Source organism: Camelus ferus, chromosome 32 (assembly GCF_009834535.1).
Source record: "Camelus ferus isolate YT-003-E chromosome 32, BCGSAC_Cfer_1.0, whole genome shotgun sequence".
NCBI classification, from domain to species: domain Eukaryota; kingdom Metazoa; phylum Chordata; class Mammalia; order Artiodactyla; family Camelidae; genus Camelus; species Camelus ferus.
In genome coordinates this window covers 8566201-8579291 of record NC_045727.1, presented here as the reverse complement: position 1 = coordinate 8579291, position 13091 = coordinate 8566201, and the positions used below count along the sequence as shown (strand labels likewise).

Genomic DNA, 13091 nt, shown 5'->3' with positions numbered 1-13091 from the left:
CCTGAGAGAAAATGATGAACTCATCACACACAAGTTAAGCAGATAAAAGAGCAAATTAAGAAATATCAATTAATATACTGCTAAACTCTACAAACATACTAATTTGAAAAATCCCCAAATCTTTCAAATTTGGGGGGGGGGCCCTCAGGTAATTTCTTCATACTGCATTTTAAAACCAAGAGTAAAGACATCATCTGCCAAGAAGAGAACCCAAAAACACTTCCAATTTCTATTTTACCACACTCTACTAACTCTAGTATACAGTGGTTTATAAACGCTTACAATGCTATAAATCAAGAGTAAGACAACTATGTAACTCTCCTGCAAAGTGTGAAACTAAGAAAAGAAGGCTCAATCCTAAGAATATTTAACAGGATAAATACACTAGGATCTTTACATGCCACTATTATCTAAGAAAGAAGGGATAAAGGACAATTTTGGATCTTTCAGAAACATGTTAAAATGAGGCAGAAATAAAGAGGCTATAAGTCAATATTAGAACAACACACACACAAATGCATTTGTACTATCTAAGCAGGAACAGCAAGTCTGCTCACATCCTAACACACGTCTTGGCAAGCGTGGGTGTGAGAAACTGCTCAGTAAGGCCTACTAGCTTTACTCTGTGCAAAAGAGTTATACAGCAGGTCGGCCAGTTCCTCCCAATATATAAATCATTCCCAGCAAAAAATGTAAGCTCTCCTGCCGGTGTAGCAGTAACTCTCTGAGGCCACTAGGGTGGGATTAAATTACTGCTGCATTGCACTGAACGATGCCCTAGTGGGCAGTAAAACGGATTTGTGTGGCATAATGGGATGGTTTAGTGGGACAGCAGGATGGCCACCCTGCCCCATAAGGCCATTAAATAGTGTGAGGAGTGGACCATTCCACAGTGGGTTTGGTAATCCCGCAGTAGATAATCTGAAAACACTCTTGCCAAAGTCTTCGCCACTCTTTAAAAAAAAAAAAAGTCCTGACACTGAAGAAGGTTGCCTATGCATAAGGCTATTGTCAATAAAGCAAAAATTGGGCTTTAAATCTCCAGGGCAAAGTACCACAGTAAGAGATGAATGTCTCATCTGAAACTATCTCGATTATATCTTCTCAGGGTACTTATTTTAAGATCTAAGCTCTAAAAATCTTTACATAAAACTTTTTGATTTGGATTTTCTCAAGAAAGTATTTAACTACACTAGTCCTTTGATGGATATTTTATGGCAGCCTCTTTAGTGTAAGGACCTTTTGCAAAGTGGATAATCTTATGAAGCCACTTTTCTATTGCATTTAATGACTCAGCTACATTGTGGAATGGTTAGAATTAGGGATACACCAGTAAGTAATAGACCATCACTGCATATCTGTGAACAGGTAAGGGACCTTGCTGAAGCAGGCAACAGGCAGATCAGGCTCAGAAGGCTAATTATATGGGAGGCTGGTTGGTGGGAAGGAACCAGAAGCAGGCCCAAATAGCGTAGAAACACATGGTGACCAAACGGATGAGGAAGGCAGAATGACAGACATTTCAAAGGAAGCCACCATGATATACAATGATATAACTGATCTAGAAAATTAAGAAAAAAATTCAAATGATAGTTTCTAGGCTGAGAAGGGAAAAATTGTGACAAAATGACTTCAGTAGGGTACCTGGTTTGTCAGGAAACAAATATGTCAATATTAAGAATATATTTTAAAAGCACTCCCCAAAATACAAGACTAGAAAGTACATGTGAGAGGTCAGGTCTAGAGATAAATATTTACAAGTCAATGGAATGGAAGGCATAGCTACAAAAAAGACCTGAAGGCTCTAAGAATTTCATGAGGAAATAGAGCAGTAACTCCACAGGACAAAAGAAAAAGTGTTATTTATTTATTTACACTTCAGGTAAAAATAATTCAAGGTAGCAAATGAAACAGAAATCAGTTAAACGGTTTTTTTTTAAGTGAAAAAAAACCTAGATTAAGGAAAAGAGCAGGAAAAATAAGATGACACAAGTGAAGTTAAATACTCAAATTTTTATCCTATGTACTCCCTTAACAGCTGTAAGCTGTTTAGAAATCAGTATTAATAGGAAAATAGTTTTTGTCACAGAATTTACAATGGTCTAGAGACAAAAGCAAACCATGTGTTCAGCTGTTATACCACACTTATCCTGAGACTAGAGAAAGACTCTCACATGCTAAGAGAAACTTTAATGAGCAAATAACATTGTCAAAAACATCCTCCTTGAAAGATCAATCAAGAGTTTCATTAGGTACTTACAGCATCTCTCAACAAAAAGCTGACTACCAAGGCAGAGCTTGATAAAAGAGAATAAATTTACTGGGAAGCGGGGGTGGGGGACAGGAAGCAGGTGTCAAACTGTCACCTAAGTGTACACACACACACACACACACACACACACACACACATTTGCAGGGATTCTCAGGTGCACAGTGACCACCTCCTACCCTGAAACCAATTCATTTATGCCACATTAAGAACCCGTTGATCTAAATTAGAGATGTGAATGACCATTTTCTAGATACATGTATCTCAATTTTTTAAAGTACTGAGCAGTATCAAATGGAAGCAGAACTTTTCTAAGCTGCTCATTAAGTGAATAATCATCACCACAGGCTCTAACAGTCAGTTGAACTGGGGGTAAGGCTGGTGTACACTTGAAAAATTTAAGAACCCTAATGAAAATCTGTGACAATAAGATTCTTTACTATCACAAGGAGCAAGTCGAGGGAATCTAAGTGAGGAGTGCAAAAATTTTCTACGGAAGACAATTTGGGTTTCAACTCAAATATCTAAATGAATGAGCAACAATTTTAGCTTTTGGTACGCATTATTACCATCTACCTGCTTCAGTCATCAAAAGACACCAGCACCAACAATTAAATTTTCCATGGAAGGGTCTACTTAATCTAAATTCTATTAACTCAGGCCAGCTTGTTTGATACTTATCCCTATTTTAAAATTAAGAGTAATTAAATAAACTCATTGAAATGGCAAGAGACTGTTTTGTCAAACTGATGCCTTTAGCCTTAAAGTAGTTATCTTGAAGAAATCAGTGGGAGCAATTTCATAACAGGGCCAGTTGTCTAAAAAGGCTTATTCTGAGTCCTGACAATAAAACTGTATCATCTGCACATAAGGAAAGATCAAGCTTTTATTCCCCTTTACTGAAGGGAGAAGAAAATCTAAAACAAAACAAAACTAAACTAAATGATATGGAAGTGATCTGAGAAGCCAGGAGACAGCCAACAAAATGTTCTATCATTCTACCTGACTGCCGTTCTGCCTGGGCCACTACCTACCTAGAGCAAGAACAGCTGACTCTTTGGGTTGGATCCACAAAATCCCAAGTAGCAGGATTGTTAGCAGGTTCTTCTTCAAGAGTTGGAGTTGACATCTGGCTCCTCCTAAAAAAGGTTGAAAAACGAGGCTTGTGTAAATGTAATATTCATACCTCCGAGGGGAAAATACTTAAAAGACATACATACATTTTACACAGTAACGTATCCTGCTGACAGACAGTTCAGAGGAACCCCAGGTGTGTGTGTGTGGCGGGGCCCGGGGGGTGGGGGGCAAACTACTACTTGCATGCACTAGAAGAAGCACTTTTAACACACGTGGTACACACACCAATTAAAACACTATCTGGCAGTATTAGCTGTTTTTTTTTTTTTAAGTCACCTGAATGAAGTCTGTAGAAATAACCTAAAATTTTAAAAATTATCTTTTCACAGTATCTGTGAATCATTTGCCCTCCAATAGACTGTTTAAATCACTCTTAAAATGCCTATATTTACTAGCATTTAGGGGTAGGACTCCACATTTGTGAACTAAAAGACAAGAATCAAAAATATCTTCTATATGTCACTAATAATTGGTGGCAAAAGCAGATGACTGTTATTGCACAAATAAGAACACTCGGCAGCACTTCTGTCCTGCTGATTTTGCTACAGCTGATGCTGCAGTGTTTCACTGACGGCTGTGCAGGGACTTCACTTGCTCTCCATCCTCCTCTATCTTTCTGGGTGTCTCGCTTCCCTGTTCTGTGCTGCTGACAGAAGGGCTCTGCTCTGGTGATGGTGGCAAGGTTAGTGGGGATAAAAATCAAAGATGGTAAATCAAAGGAAAAGGGAAAAAAATGTTAGTCTGGATACTGTCTAGGCATTGCAGGTGGAAATGAAAAGAGCTGTACCAATAATTCTAAAGGAAAGGGTTGTTTTTATGTGACTAGAGATACCTTTTAAATTCTAGAACGTGACATGGTTTTTAATTGCAATTATTTTAGATTCTCTTCTACTGTATCTTCTTTAGTAGCCTATTCTTGAGCCAGTTAATTAGGAAATATATGTATAGTATGAATTTGCTAAAAGCGAGGTCCAAAGGACAGGTTTTAAATCTGTATTTAAAATTTTGAATAGTAGTCACTTAAGAAACATATAATTGACTTCTAAAAGAGTTCTTAAGAGTTGCTGATAAGAATGTCCATTTTATTCTGCTCTAGAGAGTCAAGACTCATAGGTTTACTTGTATCAGTCAAGAAGGTGGACATCTCAGTCATATCAAAACAGATGCGAATATGTTGAATTTGTTTACATGTAAAACAGAATTTACTAACTACTGTTGTCATTATCACTCACCCAATTAAAATAATCACCAATAGTCTCTTCTTGGAATCAATTCCTCCTCTTTTTTAAGAGACAAAGGAGGGAGGCGGGTGGGAGGGGGTAGTGGGGAGGGGTTCAGGGCAAGGAAGGGAAGGAAGGGAAGTTGGGCAGGGGAAGAAAAAAATTTCCCCCAAATCAACAAACAGAAGCACAATAACTACTAAATACTCCTCTAACTGTCATCAGTTCAGTTTAGAAATGTACTGTCAAGTAAAGTATAAGGCCAATGTATAGTAAAAAAACATGACAAAGAAGGGCATTTCCCTCTGTAAACAGGAAACATTCATCGATTGGTATACAGGGAAAAATCAAACCCACAATTATTGTCCTGATACTCAGGGTAAATCCCTGATTCACTTGTGCTTAAAAAAAAAAAAAAAAAAACAAAGGTCAGATGAACACCATGACAATCTTGAGATGATCAGGAACTTCAAAATTTTCCTGGATAATCAAATCATTTCAAAATCTCTGTTGTGAATCTGATTCTATTACGTTCAAAAAGATGAGAGAACAATCCAACGACCGCTCAGGGTTTGATCACACAACAGTGCAATCTGATGGATCCTCTTCATGTAGTTACTAAACCCAATCCAGACATAATGCAAAAAACATACTTGGACTGGGTTCTGTTGAGGATGCATTCCTTCCAGACTCGATGGACCATATGATTGTGGAGTTTTGGAGGAATCTTCCCCGATCTCTTTGGACTGTGCATAGTTATCATCCCCCCGTCTTGGGAGCCTAGGTGACTGACAGCAGTCTGAGTACCTCCACTCTCACCTGGGAAAGAAAGACAATTTGGAATGTCAGAACTTCCTGGAAAGGTCTTCTAGTGGATAGACTGCTGGCTTATTTAACATAAATATTTTAATTGCTGAAACTCATCATGTAGCTTTGCCACTACCTGTGACAATAACACTCTCTGAAGCATCAGTACAGCTTTCGAGCACATGAATATTCACACACTCACATACCCTCAAGGGCATACCAATCCAGAGGCATTCCTACTCCACAGGTACTAGAGACAACTTACATGGGAGGGTTCAAACATGACAATATTAAAGATATAAACATGCATGGATTGTTTCCATTTTTAAATCCCAATGAAATAAATAAGTTTTGAGGCAGAACAAAACAGCAGAGGGAGCCTTGAGCTCATGTAGCTAAATGGCTGTGTAACAACTGCACACAGCGCTCTGGGTAGGATGAAGAATTTAATGGCACAAAGCTTTTAACAAGGTCAATTTTCGAATTTGTGTGTGGAACTGTTTGTCCTTATGCCTGACACTATGAAAGCTTAGTACTAAAACACTGCAAGAGGTAGACTCAGCATTTTGTATCAGAGGATTAAAAATTCACTGGTTTCTAACACCTCCCTTAGTTTTTCCAACTGTACTTGGTATGCAATCCATTTTCTACTGTGTCCACTATAATTGCTGATAATACTGATTATTAGTTATGAGTATTTTACTTTAACTTCCATCTCATACGAGACAAATACTGAAGCCAATTTCCAGTTTCAAATTCTGATCCAATTACTTTAATCAATTTGATTTCATAAATATTTTATTCTTGACATAACTACAACGCAAAATATCTTGACTGAAATATTTCTGAGCATTCTGAAAGCCTCCACTCTCATCTGGAAAAGAAAGAAGCAAATTTATATCACAAACTAATATTCTTGGTATCACTGCAGACTAACCATCATATAAGTTAAACGGTAGGCTCAACTCTATTTTTTTAAAAAAGAAAAAAAAAAAAACAACCCTAATGCTTACATTCTTAGGAACTGAAGATTTCTTTGTTCCCCAGAAAAGTACTGATATATTACAAATGAGATAAATTATGGAGACAAGGAATTTGGTCTTTCATTGCTGCCTTTTATCTTTCAAGTTCCCTGACTTGTTTCATGATGCAAAGTAATTCAATTTTACAATGGATTTTCAAATGTCTATTATAAAATGAGGCAAGGTGAAGAAACAAAGAGAAGTAGGTAACATAGCCCTTTGCCCCCAAACACAATAATTATGACCCAAAACAGGGGAGGGCATGGGGAAAGCAAGTCACAGAATCTTTTCTGATTCAAGTTGGATTAATGCTTTTCCTTTTGATGTTTTAACTAAAATGTGAGTGATGTTTTACATGGAATTAAATGAGACTTGCACTCCATGCTGTTAAATGCATATTGAATACTGTTTCTCACAATTATCTCCACAAACAGAAGAGGCGAGCTGACGTACCTATCCACATGAGGCAGAACCATTTGGCCCGCCTAGGTCCCCTGCTACTCTAGGAGACTCGGTCATTTTAGGGGGCAAACTAACCCACTCTGTCTATTTCTAGGAAAAGATGGCAATTGTCAACATTAGTCAAATGGAGAATGACAGGGCTGTGCAGGATTCTCGCTGTTAGAACATTAGGAGTCCTAAGCTGTAATTCAACATTATTATGGTGGACAATTTGGACAAATTCATTTTATGACAAAGATACTAGTTGCTTTTATTTAGCTTTTTTTTGTTTGTTTTAGGGAGTGAGGAGGCATCAAGAGATTTATTTACCCAAGGCTTATTAACACCATGGCACACACAGTTAAAGGGGAATAAATGTGAAGACTGTAGTTATGAAGTCCACACTGAAATCCACCATAACAAAACTTTTTTTCTTTGCATTATAAAATTTAGAGTTCTGAACTGATGAGAAGTCAAGGCATCATGCACACACCAGGCCTTCAATTTTAAGTTGAACAGAAATTTCACTAAGTATCAGGCAAAACAAAAACAAATATAAACAAACAAAACCTGATGTTTTTGTGATTTAATTGTTAAACAACAAACTCAACTAAACAGATGTAGTGTAACTGTTACAAATCCAAACTTTGATATGAAACATGATAAAATACTTTTCTAAATACTGGTAATTCTAGACTACCTCTAGAGGCTACGTGGTATATCCACTCATGTCTTCCACACAATATCTGAGTAATTCCTTCCAGATAACTCAATAATGTGTGTTAAAACTGGACTTCTGAGCGCTGCTTTAAGGTTTTACACTACTGCTTGTATTCTGCTTTACTGTTTATAGATCAAAAGTACGTGATCAGATAAGTGTGACAATCCTGTAAACTATATAGTATTTAACAGAGAAGGGAACTGATGTTCAGAACAGGTATAACAATTAAATAAGGTAACTCACCTAGTAAAATCTATAGCTAGGTTTTAAAATTAGGTGTGTTCAGTCACAAAGGTAATACTTTTCCCCAATATAGTGTTTAACCATGAACATTTATCGAAGACCCACTACATGCCAAGCACTATGCTAGAAACTTTGCAACACTGTCTCATCTAATCCTCAGGAAAATTACCATGTAAGCATATATCACGCTTGATAGTCCGTTTCCAAAGTTTTGCAGCCAAGACTTTATTTATTCTGATGCTACTGCCAACATGGCCCACATTAAATACCTACAAATAATCTCATTTCAGTGCAAGTATGATGACTATCCTTTTCTTAGTGACTAGATTTTCAATTAAAATGAAGTCAACTACAACAACAAAAAAGTTAATATAGGATATATACCACTCAACAAAGAAGGCAAAATCCTCCCTATTTAAATATTTTGAATTTTTCCATGAAGGAAGACTGTTTAAATTGACAAAATTTTCAAATGTAGTTAATATGTCATTAATATGGACAGATTATTGAAAGGACAAAGCATTTATTCAGAGCTTCTTATTATTAGACTAACTTTATAATATAATAAGGAAAGAATTGATCCAAGACTTGTCCCTGGCTGGCAACAGTCAACTGGGGAAAGGCTTCAACCATTCTCTCATTTAGTGTTTTCCATTTGATTAAAAAAAAAATGTGCAACTTACATCTTGCCTCCTGTCTGTGAATGCAAGCGTGCACATCAGTACGAAGGGGCAGATGTGTGTGTGGAACTCAGAAGAAAACAGATAAGCTGTTTAACCGGAGTAACTAATATGAGCACAATGAAAATTCTGAAGCACATCAATTCCGTTTACAATTTCACTTCTCCATTTTGTAAAACCTCCATGTTATTCTACCTCCACCTCGTCTACCAGAAATTTCTCAGTGTGAGTTTCCTCACCTGTTTCATGGCAAAGGGAACATGATTTTCTGGGATCTCTTCCACCCAGGACATTCCTGGATTGTACTCACCTATGACAGCCTGTTCTGGAGACGTGGGAGGGGTAAGAGGCATCCCACAGTTACTTGGGTCCTTCACACTACCAAGGCCCTGCTGCCCGACGGTAACATGACCTCCAGTACCGGCAACATTCTGAGGAACTGGGATGTCGTTCTGAGAGATCAAAACAAAAGCTGAAGGATAAACCATCCGAACACCACCTGTGAGGAAAGAGAGGAAGAGGAACAGGCCTGAGAAAAAGTTCACACTAGACTGCCAGATATGTTGTTCCAGTGGTCAGAGTCAAAGCTCAACGGCGAAAGGAGACGCTCATTAGGTACTGCCGAAAGTGACAGTGATAGGTTTCGTGTTCTCATAAGTTAATTGCTATTTCAACATGTGTTCCAACATTATCATAATAGCATTTGGAATACAGGGACCATTGGTGCTTCAGGCAAGATAACTACTCAGCAAATACCATTGTGTCAAGAGAATACAAAAAGATGGGGAAATTTTGATGAATCTGAATGATTATCTTTTTAAATTAAGGAAGATGAAGAAGATAGAATAAAGTTCTTCAGGCAAAATATTTTCTCTTACCAACAATTACTTCTACTGCCACAGGGAAATCATCGTCATATCCCAACTCCTCCTCTTCTTTCAATTCTTCTTTCTTTTTCAGCACCATTGGGTAGAAATACTGCCATTCTTCGATCAACTTACGGGTGGCTGGGTCTGACATCTTGTATGCTTGGCCTGTTAGTGTGCCATTTAAGCCATAAGGACTTACCAGTACTGAAGCAGAGAGGAGAAATACATGTCACATATCGGAGTAATAATTCCTACTAAGTGTAACGTTATATATGTGGTCATTTTAGGTTGAAGCTTAGGATTACTTAATGTATATTGCTCTTTATTTCCTAATTCCCTTTTAAAGTGTGATTTTTTAAAGTTCCTCACTACAGTACTTCTTATTTACATGCCTGTCAACTCAAATCAATTTCTGAAGGAAATCAAATGGAGAAGGTGTAACACTGTCAGGCAGCTATATCAACGCACAATATACAAACGATCTACACATTAAAGCATATAAGCATCTGTTTGATAATAGCTTATGCGATGTGAATACTGACTCTTCCATGACAGAAGACCATTTAATACATGTACTCCCAAACCAGACTGGAACTTGAACACTCTTCCTATGGTTTCCTGAGACTTCCTAAAGAGTTGAGGTAATTTAAAAATATATCAGTAAACCTTCTACTAGCAGGAAAGTCTTTATGTGCCAAGTCTGAAACATACTGTTACATGTAACTTCAATTATGACTATTCTGGAAGTCTGTTGATGAAACAACTCTAAATAAAATTTATTTTACTCAAAGTGAAGGACTCAGAGTCCCTCTATCTTATTCTGTGACTGTTTGACCTTGATGTCATTTTCACAGACACAAAAATATAGTTAATGGAATGTTGTATAACCCAGCCAGTTCTTAGTCACACCGTATTTCAGCACTTTTGTGAGGATAAAGGTCACTTTTCCTTAATCCTGATCTTTACCCAAGGAGGGAAAAAAAAATCTCAGCATAAGCAGTAACTGGGAGATCCTTTCTGAGGGGATGGTTTTATTTTTTTTAACAGCTGGATGATGTATCACAATAATCAAGACACAGACAGCTATAGACAGCACATATTTTGTGGTGCCTTTCTGCTGTTCCTCACTGATCATAATGGGATAAAAATACTGATTCCAACCAACACAGCTGATCAAGAGTGATTTTTCTGTACTAACACTTCTAAAAACTCCCTACATCAATTCGGTTAATTTTGTTCACTATAATTATCTATAGGCCAACACCTGCCCTGAGAACATACCTTTTCCACACCAGTCATAGAAAATAGGCAGGACAATGCCCCACAAAGTCTTCCATGATTCAAGGCATTAGTAACAAACTAGTAAGATTTAAAACAAGTAATCTATCAGGACCTGGTATGCTAATATTTTTCTCAGCTTAGAAGGTTAGTTTCTTTTTCACATGACTAGTAACTCCTTTTGCTATTAATATAAATAAATGCTTTGATTTTGAGTAACAGAGCTTATAATGAAGTCAGATGATCCTCAGCACTTTCAAAGTCAAGGAAACAGTATTTTTAATAATCTTGACAATCCATAATATGCACATACTGTTCAACTTTAAGTGTACAGTTTGAGAATTACATGGTTTTGAATATTATAGCAGTTCATAATAAAACATCCAAAATTATAGAATTATAAAGTACACAGCTTAAAATGTGTTGCAAGAGGAGTGAAATGTAGGTAATAATCAGGACACAGTTAAATGAGGCTCAATGTCCTTTTTTACCTTAAAACAAGAAAAAGACCTTTACTACCTTTAGGGCAAGAAACAGATGCTTTCATCAAGTTAAGTCAGAATCATTTGTAGAAAACCAAAAAGCAATCATAAATATTACTCATATGACAGGCTATTATATCAATAAAAATACTTCAGCCAATTCTATTCAAATATTGGTTTTTTAAAAATTACATTGTGTGATACAGTAGGACTATTTTAACCAGGCATCTCTAGTAATGACAAGTTAGACTGAAAAAAAACAAAGATTTTTCTAAATGGTTCAATTTAATATTATAATATTAAAAGAGTTATTCATAGAAAATACTGAATTCCAAAGACAAAACCAAAGCTTTAGAACGCACAGCTAGAGGAAAAGGACACGGAGTTATTTTGGTGCTATCTAGGGGATAAGCTGAGAATTAATAAAAATATGAATGTAAGTTAAATTGCAACCAAATATCTATAACCAGTGTAGTCTATAATTAATAAATAAGAAAGATATTAATATCAATGAAGAAACTATATACAACTCTAGAAATCTGATTTTGGTTGAAATTTCAAATACACTAAGTTTAATAGTAATTTTCTATAAGTCATTACATTCCTAAAACTATGGGACAAACAAAACAATGATTTGTCAATTACTTATTGGACTATATACTTATTGGTCCTCTTTTGATCTAAAGAAAATTCTCCACATTTTATTCCACAATACAGACAAGACTATGTTGCATATGTGAGATGCTTTCATCAGAAAACTAGCAAGCCATTATCACTTAACTGTGAAATGGTGGTCTTCTCTTTGTTCTTCAGAAACTGACTCTTACTGCTTAGCTTAACATGCCCATTTAAGATAACATGCCATTTAAGATAATATCTCATTCTGTAAAATCTCACTGGGCAAGGTGGCTATCCACTTGGTGGGGGCCGGGTGGAGAGCAGGGACACCATCATTTACTTACCTTGAAATGGTGCAGGTGAAGACTGAGCCATGTGTATATGTTCCTCATTGATCAAATAAATTGGCTGGTGTTGGGCAATCTCCACACTTGTGCATACATTACTTTCCCCATGAAGAAAGAATGTGAAAGCACAGGACAAATGCTCACTAAAAAAGAAACAATTAGAATCTCAGCTCTACATTTTGGAAATAGGTGCTAAACACACTCATGTAGAAAACGGGTACTAAACACAGGAACTACAGATGGGATACAGCTTTATCAGTCATCCAGCAAACCTTGCCCCTGATAATATTCATAAGTATAAACTTCTAGGTGATTGTGGACAAATAACGTAACAATAACTTGTTAACAAACTAAAGATGCCAGATAAATATGTCTCATGTACTATTTCCTGAACTGGCTTTTAAGTGAGCCTGGGGACAATGACAAAATAATTTTGCTTACGTTCTGTATGACATAAAAGAAACAACAAATTTATAAGTTTACAATATGTATTACAATAAGGTTATACTGTTGATCTAAAAGTAGCAATTAAGGAAAGTGCTGTATGTAAATTGCCAATATGCAATTGCTAAGGTAACACAAGTCTCTAAATGGGCTGGTAATCTGTTACATTTAATTTTTACAATTTACCTCTGATCACAAGATTTTATTAAAGCATTCCACTTCTCCATTTTCCACACAATTAGCTAAAATTTGATAAAAATGATATGTCCTGGAGAAAAATAATTTCAAAATTACTTCAGTGGCACATTCTGTCGAAGTTGTTAACTTGGCTCTAAGCCAGCCATGATATCTCCATTTCTCAAGACAGCTCATAAGAACATTTGCCTTATGAACCAAAATAACTGTATTCCAAGCAACCACCATTTAAAAACCCATTTCCAAGATTTGCTTCTTTTCAGAATTCTCTATTATAAGGTGTATTTTGAGTACTACTCAAAAAATTAAATTTTAAGT

At 36.4% G+C, this 13091-nt stretch overlaps 1 protein-coding gene across 1 annotated transcript in view; it reads right to left on the bottom strand.

The window, feature by feature from the left end:
- MED13L (mediator complex subunit 13L) overlaps positions 1 to 13091 on the bottom strand; it is a 254112-nt gene that overhangs the window by 43832 nt on the left and 197189 nt on the right. Inside the window, 5 exon segments of the mRNA XM_032471688.1 lie at positions 3304 to 3408; positions 5280 to 5445; positions 8851 to 9039; positions 9419 to 9613; positions 12132 to 12277. Of these exon segments, the coding sequence (XP_032327579.1) occupies positions 3304 to 3408; positions 5280 to 5445; positions 8851 to 9039; positions 9419 to 9613; positions 12132 to 12277 (801 nt within the window).